Raw genomic sequence first — 20,242 nt, forward strand, 5'->3', positions numbered from 1 at the left:
GTCTCGAACCGAAACGTCACCCATTCCTTCTCTCCCGAGATGCTGCCTGACCTGCTGAGTTACTCCAGCACTTTGTGAATAAATACCTCTGAGTAATTTTAAATGCCCGTTTTCTCTGATTTTTAATGGAATTTTCTATTCTACTGTAGACAATTAGTAGCTCAACCCTTTGTAATTTCCATAACCTGCATTTAAGACTCTAGTCTTGTAATTAGAATTTTTAATTTTGTGTGACAAAATCTATTGCTGCTATTCCCCCCCTAAAACCGGAGGACAATTTATTATGGGGTTATTACTCAATTCTGTCCAAATAGATGTGACCAGACCTGAAATGTCCCAATATCCAATTACACAAAGTTTTGTTTCAGAAACATCGTCTTAAATGCACTCTTTGATCTTGTCCTCGAGATCAAAAAAAGACAAGTTTCATTTGATGTTTATTTGAAGATCAATAAAATTAGGGATGACACCTTCAATGCCTTAATATTTAACATTATTTTATAAATGCATGTCATTATAATAAGGTTTTTGAAAGTTGGTTCCTATCCTTTAATAAGCATGAAATATTAAACATCATAGAAGATTTGGTTCAGCCAAGTTACTGATACTCTGGGAAGTTGCATTGACTGCATTTATTGCTCTGGATTTTGGGGATATGTCACTTAAGTATTTTCAATGGAGGCATTCAATAGATAAAAAATACAATTTAATGGATAAAGTGTTTATGATGAAATCTAGCATCGTTGAATTTTCCAAATGTTCAACTATTTTAGAAATTGGAAAATTTCAGTTATTGTCAGGAACAGAATAAAATAAAACAACCATGCCAGGAATTCATGGCAAATCTCTGGAAATCATGATTTTTACAAGTTTTTCAAAGACCCAGATAATTTAGAGATTAGCAAAGATGAACATTTATAGAGGAAGACTCATCACTGTAGATGTGGAAAAAAAATTACATCTATCTATCTATTATATCTATATACTAAAACTCTTGTTTGTTATCTTGTTTGTGACTGAACTTCAGCCAAAATGGTACACAATAGCGCGACAATTTTAGGCCCACTTTACTCACCATTGTCACTTTAGTGATAATGCAAGTAGTTTTATTGAAATCGGTGTTATATTTTTAAAGTTATTCGCATTTTTAAGTTTAAAAGGAGGGGAGGAGGGAGGGAGGTGGGGAGAAGGGAGAGGGGGGAGGACAGGGTGCTGCACCAATGCAGGAGAGGTTTGGGCCCAACGGGTCCACTTGGTCTAGTATATATATATATATATATATATAATATATTATTATATACTACTAAAACTCAGATCTTGTATATGTGTGTGTATATATATATATATATATATATATATATATATATATATATATATCCGTATGTAAATATATGTTTTTCTGTGATTTTGCCAAAACAGTAAACCATAGCGCCACAATTTTTGCGCCACCTTAATCACCACTCTCTTGGCGACTCTTTATAACAAGTTTCATTTAAATTGATCTTATTTTTTTAAGTTAGAGACATTTTTAAAGTTCAAAAACTTCATTTCTAAACACCTTTTCCCAATAGTGCACGCACGGACTCTCTCCTCACTTGCACAAACAAGATGGACGCCGTTAGCGGAGCCGCCCGCCCGCAATCAGGGGCTCCCCTCTCCTCTCGCTTCTCTCTCCTCTCTCCCGCACAAACGCCGCGAGTAATCCCAGCTCTGCTAGGCCACAGCCGCCGCCGCGCTGCCTGTCTCCAGTAGTCCGCCGCTCCGGGAGAGTAAGAGTGGGGGGGACGGGGAGGGAGAGTGCAACCGGGGAGGGAGAGTGCAACTGGGGAGGGGGACAGCGGGGGAGGGGGACAGCGGGGGTGGGGGGAAGGGGGGTTGGTGATGTGGGGGGAAGGGGGGTTGGTGATGGGGGGGGGGAGGGGGGGTTGGTGATGGGGGGGGGAGGGGGGGGGTGGAGAGAGAGTGGGGGGGGGAAGAGAGAGTGGGGGGGAAGAGAGAGTGGGGGAGTGGGGGGAAGAGAGAGTGGGGGGGAAGAGAGAGTGGGGGGGGGGGAGAGTGGGGGGGTGGGGGGGAAGAGAGAGTGGGGGGGTGGGGGGGGAGAGAGAGTGGGGGGGGAAAGAGAGTGGGGGGGTGGGGGGGAAAGAGAGTGGGGGGGTGGGGGGGGAAAGAGAGTGGGGGGGTGGGGGGGGAAAGAGAGTGGGGGGGTGGGGGGGGGAAGAGAGTGGGGGGGTGGAAAGAGAGTGGGGGGATGGGGGGGGGAAAGAGAGTGGGGGGTGGGGGGGAAAAGAGAGTGAGGGGGTGGGGGGGGAAGCGAGTGGGGGGTGGGGGGGAAGCGAGTGGGGGGTGGGGGGGAAGCGAGTGGGGGGTGGGGGGGAAGCGAGTGGGGGGTGGGGGGGAAGAGAGTGTGGGGGGGTGAAGAGAGGGTGGGGAAAGGGGAGGTGGGGAGAGGGAGGAGAGAGTGGGGAAAAGGGGGGGTCATGGGGAAAGGGGAAGAGTTAGAGTGGGGGAGGAGAGAGTGGCCTCCTCAGTCACCCTCTCCCCTTCCCTGCCCCCCCCCCCCCCCCTACGAGGATTGGAGAGAGTGGGGGTGGGGAGGAGGGCAGGGTGGGGAGAAGGGAAGAGGGGGTGGGGAGGAGGGAAGATTGGGGTGGGGGGGGGAAGAGAGAGTGGGGTGGGAAGAGAGAGTGGGGGTGGGAAGAGAGTGAGGGTGGGAAGAGAGAGTGGGGGTGGGAAGAGAGGGGGTGGGAAGAGAGAGTGGGAGGGTGGGGGGGAAGAGAGAGTGGGGGGGTAGTGGGGGGGTGGGGGGGGAGAGTGGGGGGGTGGGGGGGGGAGAGTGGGGGGGTGGGGGGGGGAGAGTGGGGGGGTGGGGGGGGGGAGAGTGGGGGGGTGGGGGGGGAGAGTGGGGGGTGGGGGGGGAGAGTGGGGGGGGGGAGAGTGGGGTGGGGGGGGAGAGGGGGGAGGGGATAGAGTGGGGGGGTGGGGGGGGAGAGAGAGTGGGGGGGTGGGGGGGAGAGAGAGTGGGGAGGTGGTGGGGGGAGAGAGAGTGGGGGGAGGAGAGAGTGGGGGGGGCAAGAGAGAGTGGGGGGGAAGAGAGAGTGGGGGGGGAAGAGAGAGTGGGGGGGGAAGAGAGTGGGGGGGGGAAGAGATAGTGGGGGGGGATGGGGGGAAGAGAGAGTGGGGGGTGGGGGGAAGAGAGAGTGGGGGGAAGAGAGAGTGGGGGTGGGGGGAAGAGAGAGTGGGGGGAAGAGAGAGTGGGGGGGTGGGGGGGAGAGAGAGAGTGGGGGGGAGAGAGTGGGGGGGGAGAGTGGGGGGGTGGGGGGGAAGAGAGAGTGGGGGGTGGGGGGGAAGAGAGAGTGGGGGGGTGGGGGGGAAGAGAGAGTGGGGGGTGGGGGGGAAGAGAGAGTGGGGGGTGGGGGGGAAGAGAGAGTGGGGGGTGGGGGGGAAGAGAGAGTGGGGGGTGGGGGGGAAGAGAGAGTGGGGGGTGGGGGGGAAGAGAGAGTGGGGGGTGGGGGGGGAAGAGAGAGTGGGGGGTGGGGGGGAAGAGAGAGTGGGGGTGAAGAGTGGGGGGGGTGGGGAAGAGAGAGTGGGGGGGGTGGGGAAGACAGAGTGGGGGAGTGGGGAGGAGGGCAGGGTGGGGAGAAGGGAAGAGGGGGTGGGGAGGAGGGAAGATTGGGATGGGGGGTGGGCAGGGAGAGTGGGGAATAGGGGTGGGGGGGAAATGGGGGTGTAGGCAGGGGTGGGGGGGGCAAGTGGGGGTGGGTAGAGGGATGGAGTAGGTCAGTGGGGGAGGAGGGGGGGATAAGGGGGGTTGAGGGTGCTACAATACAGGAGAGGCTTTGGGTCCAAGGCTCACTCGCTCACACCCTCTCCCCCCTCTACGAGGAATGGGCCCAATGGGTCCACTTGGTCTAGTGATATTCTAAAACCTGTGACACAAGTGTGATTCCTATACAGTTTTGACAATAAATTCAATATCTTTTTTTTTGGAGCAATTTACATTCCTAACATAAACCATAAACCTGTACATAAGACACCAAGGGAGCCAATTCACAGCAGGTGTGGGAAGGCGGAACAGTTCAATGGATTTAAGTCAGTTGCACAATCTCCACCTTTCAGAAGAAGCTTGTTTTCAATTTGATGGTGGGTGCAGCTTGCATGGCTGGCTTCACTTGCTGGGCTGCAGCCTTGGCTTGGCTGCTAGCCTGGCTGGCACGGATCGCTGCCTCTAGTTTTGATTTGAGTTCAGGGGCTGCTCCCATCACTGCCTTGAAAGCACTAGGATAGAGGGGACCGATGCGCATTAGATTCTGCAGTGCGAGTTCGTGCAGACTCATGGAGGCTGTGAGAGCCGAGCTGTACGTTTGCTCGCTCAGCAGATACGAGATAAGAGTGGGAACCAAAAGAACAAGCAGCTGTGGTCCTAAGGAGGAAGAGAAAGCTTACATTAGAGCAATATTCCTGAACTAACATATACTCTAGTTAGTGCATACATAGTCAAATATACAGGACCTGTAGCTCAACTGACTACTTTCATCCTAGCAGCATATCACTGAATTCCTTCTTCCTCATGCCTTGGGTAATGCCCTGAATGTATCTGTTTTTCTGCACTATTTCTGGTGGTTTTCTCACCACCTGGGGTAAGGTTCTTTGTGAAATCGCAAATTAATCCAATAAGAAATATTTCTTGTTGAAATTCCCTAAATTCCCTGGCAACACCATCTCCACCCCCTCATATTCTGCATCAATTTTCATCCCATCTGTTCACTTTCTACATTTGATAACTGCATTGCTCTTTGATTGTTTGGATGGTAATTAACCAGAAATATCAGAAATTTAAGAAAATGTCTTTGCCCCATAGCATTATAGGCAGAACAGTTTAAAATTCCACAAAGAGGAAATATATCCTTGCAGAATGTGGGAAGTCAGGGAAAATGCTGGAGTCCGTCAACAGCCTGACCGCAGGAGAAGACGGCAGGGGGAGAGAAAAGACATTCTGGCCTTCCATCACAGTGAGGAGGGGACTGGAGGAGACTCACTGTGATGGATGTTTATTTTTTTTGTGTTTTGTGTTGGTTGGGGTTGTGTAATTTGCTTATTTTATTGCTCTTATGGTTGGACTGTGGGTGACGAAATCTCGTCCAAAAAACTTGTTTTTTGGATGACAAATAAAGATATCCTGAATCCTGTCTATGCCTGTGGGCATTGTGTCTGGGTGCAGCTCCTTACAAGCTGCATTATGGAACTGGAGCTACAGCTGGATGACCTCTGAATCCTCCTGGAGAATGAGAGCCTCTTAAATAAGACCTAAAGCGAGGTGATCATGCCCAAACTACAGGAGGAGAGTAGATGGGTGATCACGAGGTAAGGGAGTAGACAGAATGCAGATGACACATGTAGCCACTTCCCTTAAACAGTTATACCCTTTTGGATACTTCTGGGGGGGGGGGGGGGAATAACCCATCAGGGGTGAGCAGCAGTAGCAGACGGTGCCAAGGCACCGAGCCTGGCTCTGAGGCACAGCAGGGAAAGGTAATGCTAGGCAGATCTATTATAGCAGGAGACTTGCTAGTTTGGGAGGGGGGAGATTCTGTGGCAACAATCGAGACCAGGATGGCGTGTTGCCACCCTGAATCCACAATGTCTCACGGTAGCTGCATGACATTCTCAGGGGAAGGGGTGTGCAGTCAGAAGATGTTGGCACGAATGACATAGGTAGGAAAAGGCATGAGGTCCTGCAAAATGATTATAGTGAGTTAGGCAAAAGGCTACAAAACAGGGCATCCAGGGTAGTGATCTTCAGATTACTCTCGATGCCATGTGCAAGTGAGCATATGAAAAGGAAGATGACAGGTGAATGTGTGGCTAAGAGTTGGTGCAGGGAGCAGGGATTCAGACTTTTGGACCATTGGGATCTAAGTAAGAGGCCAACTGAACAGAGCGACAGGATAAGCAGGTGGTACGGTTAGGAGAGGACGAGGGAAAAGAGGCCGATTGGACAGAGCGACAGGAGATGCAGGCAGTGGCGGTCGAGCGGGTAGCGGACAAAGCCACTCCCGACAGCAAGAAACAGCAGCAGATGAGGGGAGGGAGCACTATGGTGACTGACTGTGTTCTGTCGGTAGTGGTGGCCCAAGGAAAGCACTGTCCCCAGGGCCTACAACATGAGGCACAACAACAGCTGTGTCACCGCACTGTGCAGTGGGTGAAGACGGGGAAGGGGTTGGAAGCCAGGGCTGTAAACAGCTGGGGAGGGGGTGTGAGCTGGAGATGGGTCGTTGGGTCTATCCGCTATATCCAAAATCCTTTACAAGTGGGTCAGTGAAAACGAGGGTTTTACTGTATCCATTTATCCTCTAAGAAGTACCTTGGGACATTTATCTTAAAAGTGCTTCATAAATCCAAGTGTTGCTAATGAAAATGTCGTCTTACCAAATTTCACAAGCCTCAGATTCTCTAAGAATTCCTGAGTTGTGAGGAAATGCCGCATTCACCAGCTTAGTGCAGTTTGGAAGTGATGATCTCGGTGAATTTACAGTATTTCTGTTCTCATTGGCAGTAATAGGATTAAGGTGAATATGCATTGGAGATAGAGGCTATGTGGCCAATGAAATGGATATTGCACACTGAAAAACTGCATAAGCATGTGATAATCTATCCATTATATATATAGATATATATATATCGTTGCAAATATGCTGTAAATGTTTACTGTTCAAATAAACTTGTTTCATTTATACCTGTGCTAATGTTTCTCATCATTCATTCCATTAACATTTAGCTTACATTTTATATTTGTTCTATTTAAGTTGCTGGCACTCCATGGTGCTTTAGAGACATGGGAGAGGTGCCATTAGCAGGCCAGGGGTGTATTGTTGTTTCATTACCGCGTGTCCTCCGTTGGTCTGGGTAAACGGATAATCCAGAAAGGTTCTGGAACAGAGGGTTTCACACAGAGGACGCTGAATATATCGAACGAGTGGCCAGAGGGGAGTAGTTGAGATAAGTACTACAACAGCATTTCAAATTCATTTTAAATGAATGCATTTAATAGGAATGGATTATTATCCTATTTGCATGGATAGGAAAGGGTTAGAGGGATGTGTAGAGGAGGCATCTTAGTTGGCATTGGCAGGTTGGACAGAAGGACCTGTTTCCATGCTGCATGACTGATGAAGATGAAAGAGGCAGAGAATTCCACGAATTCACAACTCTCAGGGTGAAAATGTTTTTCTGTTCTAAATGGCCTACCCCTTATTCTTAAACTGTGGCCTCTGCTACTGGACTTGCCCAACATCAGGAACATGTTTCCTGCATCTAGCGTCCAATCCCTAGTTCTGTATCCCACTTTTACATCTACTTGCTGCACACCAGGGGCAATTAACCCATAAACACAGTCTTTGGGATGCAAGAGGAAACCCATGCGGTTAATCTGAAAACAAGGCTGCCACAAAGTGAAGAGAAGATTGACAGTTCAAAGGTGTAGCATCCAGCAGTTGCCCTCAGAGAATGAAAGTCTTTTGTAGCAGTGGGACAAACAACAAAGATGCCTTTAAGGCACTTCACATGGAGAGGTGAGGGAGAAAGGAATGCAAGTATTAGATGAGCACTTCTCAGCCTGAATACAATATATTTAGATCAGACCCATGGCCAAAACCCAAGCACTCAAGATTGGCTAATTAAGAATAAATAGGTGACATCCATGGCTTTGTGGGGCACTTGCGTTCATAGTTTCAGCCCTAATTCAGTGCACGAATCATGGATGATACACCTGATGCCACCCCTGTGAAAATGTCACACATTTGGAAGCACCAGTTTTTGGGTGAGACGTGAAACTAAGGACTTATTGGCCTCAGCTGTAAGTAAAAGCTGTAAGTAATGTTCCATGTGGGGCAGAATTGGGGTTAATAATGATTCTCTTGGGCGGCACGGTAGCGCAGCGGTAGAGTTGCTGCTTTACAGCGAATGCAGCGCCGGAGACTCAGGTTCGATCCTGACTACGGGTGCTGCACTGTAAGGAGTTTGTACGTTCTCCCCGTGACCTGCGTGGGTTTTCTCCGAGATCTTCGGTTTCCTCCCACACTCCAAAGACGTACAGGTATGTAGGTTAATTGGCTGGGTAAATGTAAAAATTGTCCCTAGTGGGTGTAGGATAGTGTTAATGTGCGGGGATCGCTGGGCGGCACGGACTTGGTGGGCCGAAAAGGCCTGTTTCCGGCTGTATATATATGATATGATATGATATGATGATATGATATTAAAACAGAGCATCTTGGTAAAATCTTGCTCAACCATATTTTCTGCGACAATCACTGCAAGTCTGAAGTCCTTCACTACCTGAAAATTGCTTTCAGATATCCAGACGTTCTGGAAGTTGCAATATAAATGTAGATATGTATGTGCTATTTGGCATGCATGTGGTGGGCCAAAAGGGCATTTTTCTGTGGCGTAACTCATAAGAGTAAATTCAACTCTAGTTGAGGCTATGTCACAGGAGGGGGCTACTTACTGTTTTGTTCCTCGCCTAGATTAACCAGGATCTCAAGCACTTTGATTCCTTCTTGTACTGCTTGAAGCTCAGCATTGTTTATCGGTTTCTGATTCTCCACAACTTTTAATTTCTCAACCACCAGCGGAGCCAAGGCATGGATGTATGGGGTGGAAAGTGCACGGTTTGGCTGCTGGAATACTGAGAACATTAGCTGGTAACATTTTTGTTGAACCTAAAGGAAAACAGAGGAACAACTGGCCTTTATTCTGGGATATTAAGCATCTGTATATACACAAGCATCTTTCAACATCTATATATACATTTATAACAAATACAGAAAACGCTGAAAATACTGTGGTCATGCAACATGTTGAGAGAGAAATAGTTAAACATATGATGTTAATTATCATTCATCAGAACAAGAAGAAATGAATGTATGTAACAAGGAAGCTGAAGGCTTTCTTCTGGTTGGGGGAGTGGAATTTATAATTCTATCTGAACTTGAGCAGCAGTGGATTCGGGGGAAGAGATGGGAATGGCATCGAGGGATTAGACAAAGTAGGAAATGAAGGAATGGAAGTGGGCAGGGGTGAGGAATGGGAGAAAGAGATGGTAAATAAACCTGTGGATGGGGAGTGAAGAGTGAGGAAGGGGGGATATTGCAGGAACATAGACTAAGCAGATAGAGCGGATCAGAGGGGAAAAGGTAATCTTGACTGAGGATCTTGAATCAGTAAGGCAGTTTCAGGTCAGAGTAAGATGGATGCTGTATAATGGAGTGTCTGAAGAAGGGTCGAGACCTGAAACGTCACCCATTCCTTCTCTCCAGAGATGCTGCCTGTCCTGCTGAGTTACTCCAGCATTTTGTGTCTACCTGCTGTATAATGGAGTCGTGGCTCATTTTGGTGGCAGAATTCAACGAATGTGAAAGCTCAGTCTGGCGACAAACAGCACTTCATTAGTTTCTACTCATCCGAATCCTTCCAAGTGAGTGTAAGGGTAGGGTGATGCAGTGAAGAGCTGAGCTTCGACAAGGGAGCTTTCTCTTGGTTTTGCCGGTTCTGGCTCATCACACCTGCCATCAGCTAGATTGGGAGAGAGTGTGTGTGCGTGCATGTAAAACCAGCATCATCACCACACTTCGGTCTTGCTAACAGGCAAGAGGTAGCAATGGTACACACAGCAATGTGCTAAAGACTAGTGATTGCCGACACAATCAAGAACAGGATCCAAATTGGGAACATTTTCAGACAGCTTTGATTAAGAAGCAGCGGTGAGAAAGAGGATGACGGTTTGCCTTACCCAGGGATCACTGGAATTTAAAGCATTTCTGAATCTCTCAATGCAACCATTCTGCAGCGATGAAATCCCAACTACCTCGTTGCTGGCAGACAGAAGGAAGAGGGCAATTGCTGTGAGCATGCTCACCTCATCTGTGCTCGATTTTGATTCATCTGTAAAGCAGGAACTGAGCGTCATGTTGTGTAATTGACACAGGATGAATCGAGGAGTGGATGGCACAACACTCGTATCAATACAAATTATCATGGTATCAGCTTGTTTCACCGAGGACATTGATCACAAATCGCAGCAGTGTGCTAACCATTTACTGCGCAAGGTACAGGGAACCTGCTCAGCGCAACCCCACAGTTTGGATTCATTTTCGCACTTTTGGTCCCAGAGTTCAAAAACTCTCATGAAATCAGCACCAGCCCACAACGTGAAGGCATCTGCTCAGTTCCAGGAACCCCGTGCTCACTCAACACCGAGACAGTCGGCTGGTAGTGGGGCGGTTCACTGTGGAGTGAACAGCCGAGGCATGGTACAGAGGCTGCCTGTGAGGGTCAGGGCAAGCGGCTGGGACGCTCTGTTCCTCAGTGCAGAAACCAGCAGCACGATCCAGGGCAGAGACCACCCAGGTCCTACTGTCCCCCTCATCACATTCTGACAGACGTGACAGAAGTTGAGGTCTCCCGAGTGTGGGGATTTCAGGTCAATGATGGTTGCTGAACATTATTCATCTTGTTACTGTAGAGAAACCTGGAGGCTTGGGAGAGCTGGGTGCCCAAACAAGGATCCACAGTGGATGTACTTGGCTTGTGTTTAAGCACTAATCTCTTTATACACTTTGTTGTGTAAATATCAACCTGTGTATTAAAAGTGTGATGCGCTTCTCCACTGGGTACAGTTTACTTCATACTGTGCCTCTCTGGACCCCTTAGTTGAAACAATCCAGGCACCTCCACCTCACAGCTTACATGAAGAGGAAGGGGCTGGTTGCAGTCGTCCAAAACATAGGTGAGATGAAAGGATTCATGGCTCTCGGGGAGCTCTGCCAGGATGCACAGAGAGGGATATTGTCATACCTGACCCGTGGGTGCGTGTTGGGTGTCATACCTGGTTTGGAATATTCCAAGATGGAAGCCAGCGAACTGCAAATAAGGTCTTTCCACTGCTTATGGATTTGATCCGATTTGGCGAGCGGGGAAGTGATGATGGTTTTAATGCCCTGCAGTGCTGCGCTGGCCGGGAGCGACATAAGGTTATCTGTTGACTTCACAGCAGTTTCTCTCAGCACACCCGTGATCAGGTAAAGAATTGTGGGCAGCACAGTCATGCTTCCTGGGAAGATTGAACCAATACAAGCCTTTAGTAGACATCTTTTATAAAGATAAGGGGCACATTCCCACAATTGACTGAGGCAGACCTTAAGCATTTTTTAACGGAACGGGTTAACTGTTTGAAAAATACATACAAACAACTGCAGGCAAAAGGGAACTCTGATTACGATACACAACTCCATTGGCAGAGATAGAATATTGTGGGCTGAATGGCCTCTGACTTGGAGATTAAAACATTTTCATTGTCTTATTTTGTTGCGTAAAATAAGGTCAAGACATCAAATTATACTTACTAAAACATTTTTTCATCTGAATAAATCTAGCATGGGTTAATAATTGAACGACTGGAACCACCTGGAAAAAAACTGCTTACAGCTACTATGTTTGAAAAGATATTGCTGAAATTGGTTTAAATGAGTGATAGGACAAAATTCCACAAATTTCTTCCTCTTTTCCCCAAGAGTCAGAATTCCATACAGTACTAAATCAGATAACCTGACAAAAAAATTATATAGAAGGATGAGAGGGGATCTTATAGAAACATATAAAATTATAAAAGGACTGGACAAGCTAGATGCAGGAAAAAAATCCCCTCACTCTCATTCCCTCACTTATCTCCCTGTAAGCTTTTGGTCTTTTCTACCAGCATGATTCTAGGGGACAATTGGGGTAGATTGATTCCGGAGACGGAGTGGATGTTTTCCCACATGTAAGGCACCAGAAATAGCGGCCATGGTTTCACAATGTGGGATTGCCTGTTTACAACCGGAATGAGGAAGATTTCCCCTCTCTGATAGTCAAGCGAAGAGTGAATCATTGTCCACCCCCCTTTTGATTAAATTCTGATTTTGTCAATGAGAGAATAAAGGGCTATGGAGGACAAACAGTAAGTAGAGCTGAAGCTAGCAGAAGATTGGCCATGACTTTAGCTGATGGAGGGCAGGTTTGAGGAGCCAATTGGTCTCTTCTTGCTTCATTTATCTCTAATCCAATCCAATCTTAAATTGTGGGTTTATAAATTACAGATGTTTGCAGAGCAATTCTGGTGCCCATATGTGCCATCACACTTGGACTATCATGCAAATTCTGTACTCTAAATGATCTGGTAATGTTAGAGAAAGTGCTGAAAAGATTTCAGGATTAAAACAAAACCAAGACATTGTGAATATTGTAAGATCTTTTCCTCAGGAAAGAGAAGGCCAAGGGTGACCACAAAGGTTCTTACGATTATGAAATGGTCTTCACTTGTGGGGGAGACTAGGGACAAAAGCAATAGGAAAGGCCAAAGGAACTAATCAACAAAATGGTGGTGAGACTGGAACCCTCAGCCAAAATCTAGTTAAAGGGGAGCTAGAAAAATTATACGGTGAGAAGCAGAGTATGGAAAAACATGATCTTTTATAAACATAATACTAGCACTGATGAGATAGGCTGAATCGCTTCTACAGTGTATGTTCTATGTATATTTAAAACTCAAATAGGTTTAGTGCTGAACACAGAGGTCAGGTAGAAGGCAATAATCCGCGGCGAAGCAGTGCTGAAGGACAACCCCTGCATCGAAAGGACAAAACAACCCCCGAGGTAGTAGCGGACTCCATCGTGAGAGGCACGGACAGGGGTTTCTGCGGCAACAAGCGGGATTCAAGGATGGTGTGTTGCCTCCCTGGTGCCAGGATCCAGGACGTCATGGACAGAGTGCAGTGCATCCTCAAGGGTGAAGGTGAGCAGCCGGAAGTGGTAGTGCATGTCGGCACAAACGACGTCGGGAAGATGAGAAAGATATTCTGCAGCATAACTTTAGAGAGCTCGGAAGAAGGCTGAAAAGCAGGACCTCCAGGGTGGTTATCTCCGGTTTGCTTCCAGTTCCTCGTGCTGGCGAGGGCAGGAACATGGAGATACGGGATCTGAATTTGTGGTTGAGGAGCTGGTGCAGGAGGCGGGGGTTTAGATTCTCAGACCACTGGGATCTGTTTTGGGGTAAGGTGGATTGTACAAAAGGGACAGGTTGCACCTCAACAGTCGGGGGACCAGCATTCTGGCAGGCAGGTTTGCCACTGCTACATGGGTGGTTTTAAACTAAATAGTGGGGGGGGGTTCAAATGGGATAGACAAGGATGGAGTTAAAGGGAAAGAGAGTACAGGAAAAGTTAAGAATGACCCCAGAATTAACGGGACAGAAAGCTCACGAAGGAATAGGAGAGAATGGCCAAGTGTAATAGCAATTGATGTGAAAGGTGAGATGAGCAAAGGATTAAAAGTACTATATATGAATGCGAAGTATAAGAACTGAAGTGGATGAGCTTGAGGCTCAGTTAGAGATTGGTAGGTATGACATTGTCATGATTACAGAGACGTGGTTGCAGAAGGATCGGGATCTGAATATTCAGGGTTGTACGTCCTCTAGAAAGGATAGGCAGGTGGGCCGAGGAGGTGGGGTAGCTCTGTTGGTGAGGGATGAAATTCAGTCCCTTGCGAGGGGTGACAGGGACTGACGATGTAGAGTCACCGTGGATAGAGTTGAGGAATTGGAAAGGGAAGAAGTCACTAATGGGAGTTATCTACAGACCCTCAAACAGTAGCCCGGATATAGGGTGTAAGTTGCAGCAGAAGTTAATACTGGCAACGAAGGTAATGCCACTGGTTATGGGGGATTTCAATATGCAGGTAGACTAGGAAAATCAGGTTGGTTCTGGACCCCAAGAAGGGGAGTTTGTAGAGTGCCTCCGAGATGGATTCTTAGAACGGCTTATACTAGAGCCTACCAGAGAAAGGCAATTCTGGATTTAGTGTTGTCCAATGAACCAGATTTAATAAGGGAACTCAAGGTGAAGGAACCGCTTGGAGGTAGTGACCATAATATGATTAGTTTTAATCTGCAATTTGAGAGGCAGAAGGTTAAACCAGGAATGTCAGTGTAGCAGTTGAACAAAGGGGACTATGAAGGCATGAGAGAGGAGCTGGCCAAGGTCGAATGGAAAGGGATCCTAGCAGGAATGATGGTGGAACAGCAATGGCAGGAATTTCTGGGCATAATCCAGAAGATGCAGGATCATTTAATTCCAAAGAGGAAGAAAGATTCAAAGGGGAGTAAGAGGTAACCATGGCTGTCAAGGGAAGTTAGAGATGGAATAAAACTAAAAGAAAAGATGTAGAACAAAGCAAAGAGTAGCAGGAACCCAAAGGATTGGGCAACGTTCAAAGGACACAGAAGGTAGCAAAAAGGGCAATACGGGCTGAAAAGATGAGGTATTAAGCGAAGCTGGCCAAGAATATAAAGAAGGACAGTAAAAGCTTCTTTAGGTATGTTAGAAAAAGATTAGTAAAGACAAATGTGGGTCCCTTGAAGGCAGAAACGGGTGAAATTATTATGGGTAACAAGGAACTGGCGGAAGAGTTGAACAGGTTCTTCGAATCTGTCTTCGGATCAGTTCCTGTGGATTGGAGTGTAGCTAATGTTATCCCACTTTTCAAGAAAGTGAAAGAGAAAACGGGGAATTCTAGACCAGTTAGCCTGACATCGGTGGTGGGGAAGATGTTGGAGTCAATTATTGAAGAGGTAATAACGGTGCATTTGGATAGCAGTAAAAGGATTGGTCCAAGTTAGCATGGATTTATCAAGGGAAAATCCTGCTTGACTAATCTGGAATTTTTTGAGGATGTGACAAGTAAAATAGATGAAGGAGAGCCAGTGGATGTAATGTATCTAGACTTTCAGAAAGCCTTTGATAAGGTCCCACACGGGAGGTTGGTGAGCAAAATTAGAGCACGTGGTATTGGGGGTAGGGTGTTGACATGGATAGAAAATTGGTTGGCAGACAGGAACCAAAGAGTAGGAATAAACGGGTCCTTTTCAGAATGGCAGGCAGTGGCGAATGGAGTGCCACAAGGCTCGGTGCTGGGATCGCAACTATTTACAATATATATTAATGATTTGGACGATGGAATTAGAAGTAACACTAGCAAGTTTGCGGATGATGCAAAGCTGGGTAGCAGTGTGAACTGCAAAGATGATGTTAGGAGGTTGCTGGGTGACTTGGACAGGTTGAGTGAGTGGGCAGATGCAGTATAATGTAGATAAATGTGAGGTTATCCACTTTTTAGGCAAAAATAAGGAGGCAGATTATTATCTCTGGTGTCAGATTAGATAAAGGGGAAGTGCAACGAGACCTTGGTGTCCTTGTACACCAGTCACTGAAAGTAAGCGTGCAGGTACAGCAGGCAGTGAAGAAAGCTAATGGCCTTACTAACGAGAGGATTTGAGTATAGGAGCAAAGAGGTCCTTCTTCAGTTGTATAGGGCCCTGGTGAGACCACATCTGGAATATTGTGTGCAGTTATGGTCTCCTAATTTGAGGAAGGATGTCCTTGCTATTGAGGCAGTGCAGTGTAGGTCACGAGGTTAATCCCTGGGAATGGGGGGACTGTCATATGAGGAAAGATTGGAAAGACTGGGCTTGTATTCACTGGAGTTTAGAAGGATGGGATCTTATAGAGACGTATAAAATTAAAAATGGACTGGACAGGCTAGATGCAGGAAAAATGTTACCAATGCTGGCTCGATGGGCGAAATAGACTCCTCCAGCACCTATTTTCTATGTTTCTATGTGTACTCCAACCCACTGTCAGGGCAATGGAACTTTATTATGGCCAATAGGTGCAGGAGTAGGCCATTCGGCGCTTCGAGCCAGCACCGCCATTCAATGCGATCATGGCTGATCATCCATAATCAGTACCCCGTTCCTGCCCTCTCCGCATATCCCCTGACTCCGCTATCATTAAGAGCTCTATCTAATTCTCTCTTGAAAGCATCCAGAGAATTGGCCTCTACTGCCTTCTGAGGCAGAGAATTTCACAGATTTACAACTCTGAGTGAAAAGGTTTTTCCTCATCTCCGTTCTAAATGGCCTACCCCTTATTCTTAAACTGTGGCCCCTGGTTCTGGACTCCCCCAACATTCTGAACATGTTTCCTGCCTCTAGCGTGTCCAATCCCTTAATACTCTAACATTTTTAACAACACTGAACTTAAAGGGTGCAAGAGGTCGGAAGTGTGGTGACTTTTATGCACTGCCTCAGTGTAATCTACTATATTACACTTGTACTTAAGTATGATTGTGCTTATGTATAGTAAGACTTTTACTGAACTGTATACAAAAAAAGTTTCACTGTACCTAGGTACACGTGACAATAAAGTATCGTTGAATTGAACATTGAAATTAATTGGCTTCAAATATATAAGGATTATGGTGTTTGTTACAGTCGCGCTCTTACCTGTAGGAGAACACAGCGATGGTAAATCAGCCAGGATGGAAACAGTGACAGCAATGAGCTGTGAACTTTCCTCAGCCAACGGGGATGTCTTTTGAAGAAAGTGGCTAGGAGAGTCAGTCACTTTAGGGTTCAGTTGTGGAAGATGTCGTACCAGGATGAACATGAGCAGCTCCAAGGCGGCAAACACAATTGATCTACCGGGAATCAAGCCGCCGCTCTTTCCTCCTTCCCCCAAGGCAGTCAGCAAATCCTCCCCAGCAACATCATCCTCTTCTGTAAGACAACCATCATCACTTGAAATGAAGCACCATTAAAGCTAATGGTTTCCCCACAGTGGAAGGAGAAATGAAGGGAGAGTCAGAGGGTCAATTTCAGAATGAAGGGCAACTTTCTGGGATTGAAATGGGGAGAAAGGCTGCACAATTTAAAATTTGCTATCTGAAAACTGTAGATTATTGAACTGTCTTCAATAAATTCAAGACAGAGTTGGATTTTTTTTAGACATCGTGGAAATAAAGGCACATATATGATGGAAAATGGGAAAAGACCAACCACAATAATATTGAAAGACAGAGCCAGTTTGAAAAGCAATATAGAGCACCTACTCTTTATGAATCATAACTTAAGAGTCAAAACATGCTAACAAAGTTAAAAAGTGCAAATTTAGTTTATTAATCGTCAGGAATACACAATTTAATTATGTCCAAATTCACTAATGAGAGAAAGACCTTGAAGGAGATGGGTCTCTATGCTTCTCCTCGTCAAGTACATGAAACGTGACAAAATCCTGATGGCCATTTTTGCAGTAGTACAATCAGAAAATTCAGTGGATTGCATCTGTACAGTTCCTCAATACAGGTCCACAGCAAAGATTAATTTCCATAGTTGGAGCACTGCACATAACAGTCACCCTACAGCTTCGACACAACACACTGGATTGCATTTGACTTGTATAAAACAGCAGAAACAACTTGCAGACCAACTTACCATGAGCTTTTTTCACCAGCCCTTGAAGGTGATCCTGAGCAGCTCGAATTGTCTGCTGTACAACCATTGTCACTTGTCTTTGAACAGAGGAAGGCCCACATGTCAGCAGAAGGCGGTGCAATACATTAAAAAGCTCAACCATAAGCATCTGTAATAAAGGATACTATTTTAATAAAGCAAAGAAGCTAGAATGCTACAGCTACAATATTGAGAACTACATTCTACACTTTGTATCGTCCCCTTTGTTCTACTCTTGCACTTGAGTTCACATTCTAGCCATCTGAGCCAAATTCTAGGCTGACACCCCACCATAACTACTGTGGCACCATCAGAGGTGTAAACTTGCAAATAAGAATCTAAACCAAAGCTTTCTGCCCTCACATGAACACAAGGTCCCACAATGCTATTTCAAAGTAGCTCTGGACCGTTCTCCTGGTGTCTTGACCAACACTGTTCCTCAATCAATATCTCAAAAGTATGCATTGATCATTTATCTCATTGCTCTTTGTGGTACCTTGTTATGTGAAAATTGCCCAGCACATTCCCCATTACAGTCAATACGCTTCTAATGTTAACATGAAATGACTCGTGTTTTGGACTGTCTCATGGATATGAAAAGTGCAATATAAGCACATGCTTTTCCTTTCGTTTGGTAGTGTGTTTAATTATTCATTGGTCTGCTTGATAATTTTGTTGCTGGTAAATCTATTTGAGTCAGAATCAAACCACAGAGGCCCTTTGGCCCACCATGTGCATGTCAACCATCAAGCACTCATATCTCATTTACCAGTACTAGCCTTCTATGGCTTGGCACTCATATCCCATTTACCAGTACTAGCCTTCTATGGGTTGGCGATTCATGTGCTTGAGCAAATACTTTTTAAATGCACGAGTACGTGCCTCCAGCCTGATCCCTTCTGCATGAGAAAATGGAACAGCCTGGTCCCGATACTCCTGTTACAACTAGATACCTAATAATCTAACAATGAACAACTCTTTCATCAGAAAATTGTTTCACAGTTTAAATTTAACTAACTAACTATAAAGTATTAAATGATTATTGAACTGGGTTTTCAATTATGATGAACTTTTACTTTTCTCTCTGTAACACTGACACATCTTCATCTCGCACTTTATAATTTATACATGGCCAAGAAGGTGTTCGAGAACTGGAAGGCACATTTGGAGATGGTTCTCAAGTCATAAGGAATTAGGATTGTATTGCCAAATTTATCTGGACACTTGACCCATTTCTAGCTTTTGTTTTCATGTACATTAACAGAAACTAATCAGCAGCATTAATTATATTCTGCCAGGGTTAATTATCTGTTGGTTTTGCAGCAGTTAGCTTCATGTAGCCTTGCAACTCTTGAGAATTCCATCTCTCCAGGATCCCCTACTTCCTTAACCTACCTCTGTTGCTGTCCTCTGCCATTTAGGCTCCAAGAACCAGAATTTCTATCCCAAATTTTCCTCTTCACCTCTCCTATAGGATTTCCCTCTAAAATTGCCTCTTAAACCAAGCTTTAAGTCACTTCCTGTTATTGTCCTATTGTAAATTTATTGATAACTACAATTAGAGAGTTTAACTAATACAGTAAAAGCAAACAGTGATGAAAAAGGTAAAAAAGATGGTTTCAAACCATTATATATCATACTCCATTTTGTTGTGCATATGTTATCTCATAAAATCGTGCTTGTTATGGATACCTAGCTGGAAGTATCCGTGTTTGTTTTACTTAGTTATGTAATATAGACTAGAATGACGAGATTGAATTACTTCCACATCAGCTTCAATCTAAACGCACAATTGACTTCTTGGTCTCAATCCAGATCCCAGTGAACATAGGTTATGGCAACATTAAACTGCGCTACAATTCAGTAAAACACGGTCTTATCCAGTAGTGCAAACACAACATTTAAGGAATTAACATTACTTGGCATATAACTATCATACCCGATCTTCTCCAATGTATGATATTGCACAAGGGGAGTCCAGCAACGTGCTGAGAGCCTTCAGGCAAGATGTGACATGTTCCAAGGGGTTCTCTGGCCGTGGAGAACACAGGAACTCAATGCTAATACCTGAAATCACAAGGCCCAAATTTTTTGTTATTTTCTTAGATTACAAATTGACTTTGTACACATTTATCCACATATGTGCAGAACAGGTGATTTTTCTCTTCTTGTCCTTCACTTTAAACTTATCAACAGTTACGGTGGTGCAGCAGTAGAGTTGCTGCCTTACAGTGATTGCAGCGCCAGAGACCCGGGTTTGATCCTGACTATGGGTGCTGTCTGTACGGAGTGTACTGCGTGGGTTTTCTCTGAGATCTTCGGTTTCCTCCCACAGTTCAAAGACGTACAGGTATGTAGGTTAATTGGCTTGGTGTATGTGTAAATTGTCCCTGGTGTGTGTAGGATAGTATAAATGTGTGGGGATCGCTGGTCAGCGCAGACTCTGTGGGCCGAAGGGCCTGTTTCCGCGCTGTGTCTCTAAACTCAACTAAACAGTCTGAATTGATCCTTGAGCTTGGTTCCAATTGCAATTAGACATTGTGTAATTTGCTTTCTGCAGAAGGGGTATCTCCTGCGCTCATTTTATTCCTTTGTCACATTCAGTTTTTGGATTGCTCCAAAATTAACCTTTTCCCACATTTCTTACAGCTATAGCTGTGTATAGAAAGTTAGTAACCTGCTCGTCCTCTGTCATGGGAGACAAAAATAAACAAAAAATCCAAATGCTAGAAATGGGAATTAAAATCAAAAACATTGGCGACACTTAAAAGTTCATGCAGCATCTGTGGAAAGAGAAACAGTTAATGGTTCAGGTCGAAGAACTTGTGAGCTTTAATGTCCAAAATTATGAAAGTATTT

The 20,242-nt window shown here is 45.6% G+C and overlaps 1 protein-coding gene across 2 annotated transcripts in view; it reads right to left on the reverse strand.

Annotated features, from left to right (window-relative positions):
- Positions 1 to 3,636: 3,636 nt before the first annotated feature.
- Positions 3,637 to 20,242, reverse strand: part of heatr5b (HEAT repeat containing 5B) — an 89,387-nt gene continuing 72,781 nt past the window's right edge. For both annotated transcript variants that reach the window (XM_078399091.1, XM_078399090.1), the window contains exons 30-36: positions 19,323 to 19,450; positions 17,366 to 17,513; positions 16,379 to 16,651; positions 10,886 to 11,110; positions 9,791 to 9,942; positions 8,507 to 8,720; positions 3,637 to 4,420 (exon numbers count right to left, since the gene is read on the reverse strand). In XM_078399091.1, the coding sequence (XP_078255217.1) occupies positions 4,113 to 4,420; positions 8,507 to 8,720; positions 9,791 to 9,942; positions 10,886 to 11,110; positions 16,379 to 16,651; positions 17,366 to 17,513; positions 19,323 to 19,450 (1,448 nt within the window). In that variant the 3' untranslated portion in view covers positions 3,637 to 4,112. The remainder of the gene's footprint in view (positions 4,421 to 8,506; positions 8,721 to 9,790; positions 9,943 to 10,885; positions 11,111 to 16,378; positions 16,652 to 17,365; positions 17,514 to 19,322; positions 19,451 to 20,242) is intronic.

The sequence above is a fragment of the Rhinoraja longicauda genome, chromosome 5, assembly GCF_053455715.1.
Source record: "Rhinoraja longicauda isolate Sanriku21f chromosome 5, sRhiLon1.1, whole genome shotgun sequence".
NCBI lineage: Eukaryota > Metazoa > Chordata > Chondrichthyes > Rajiformes > Arhynchobatidae > Rhinoraja > Rhinoraja longicauda.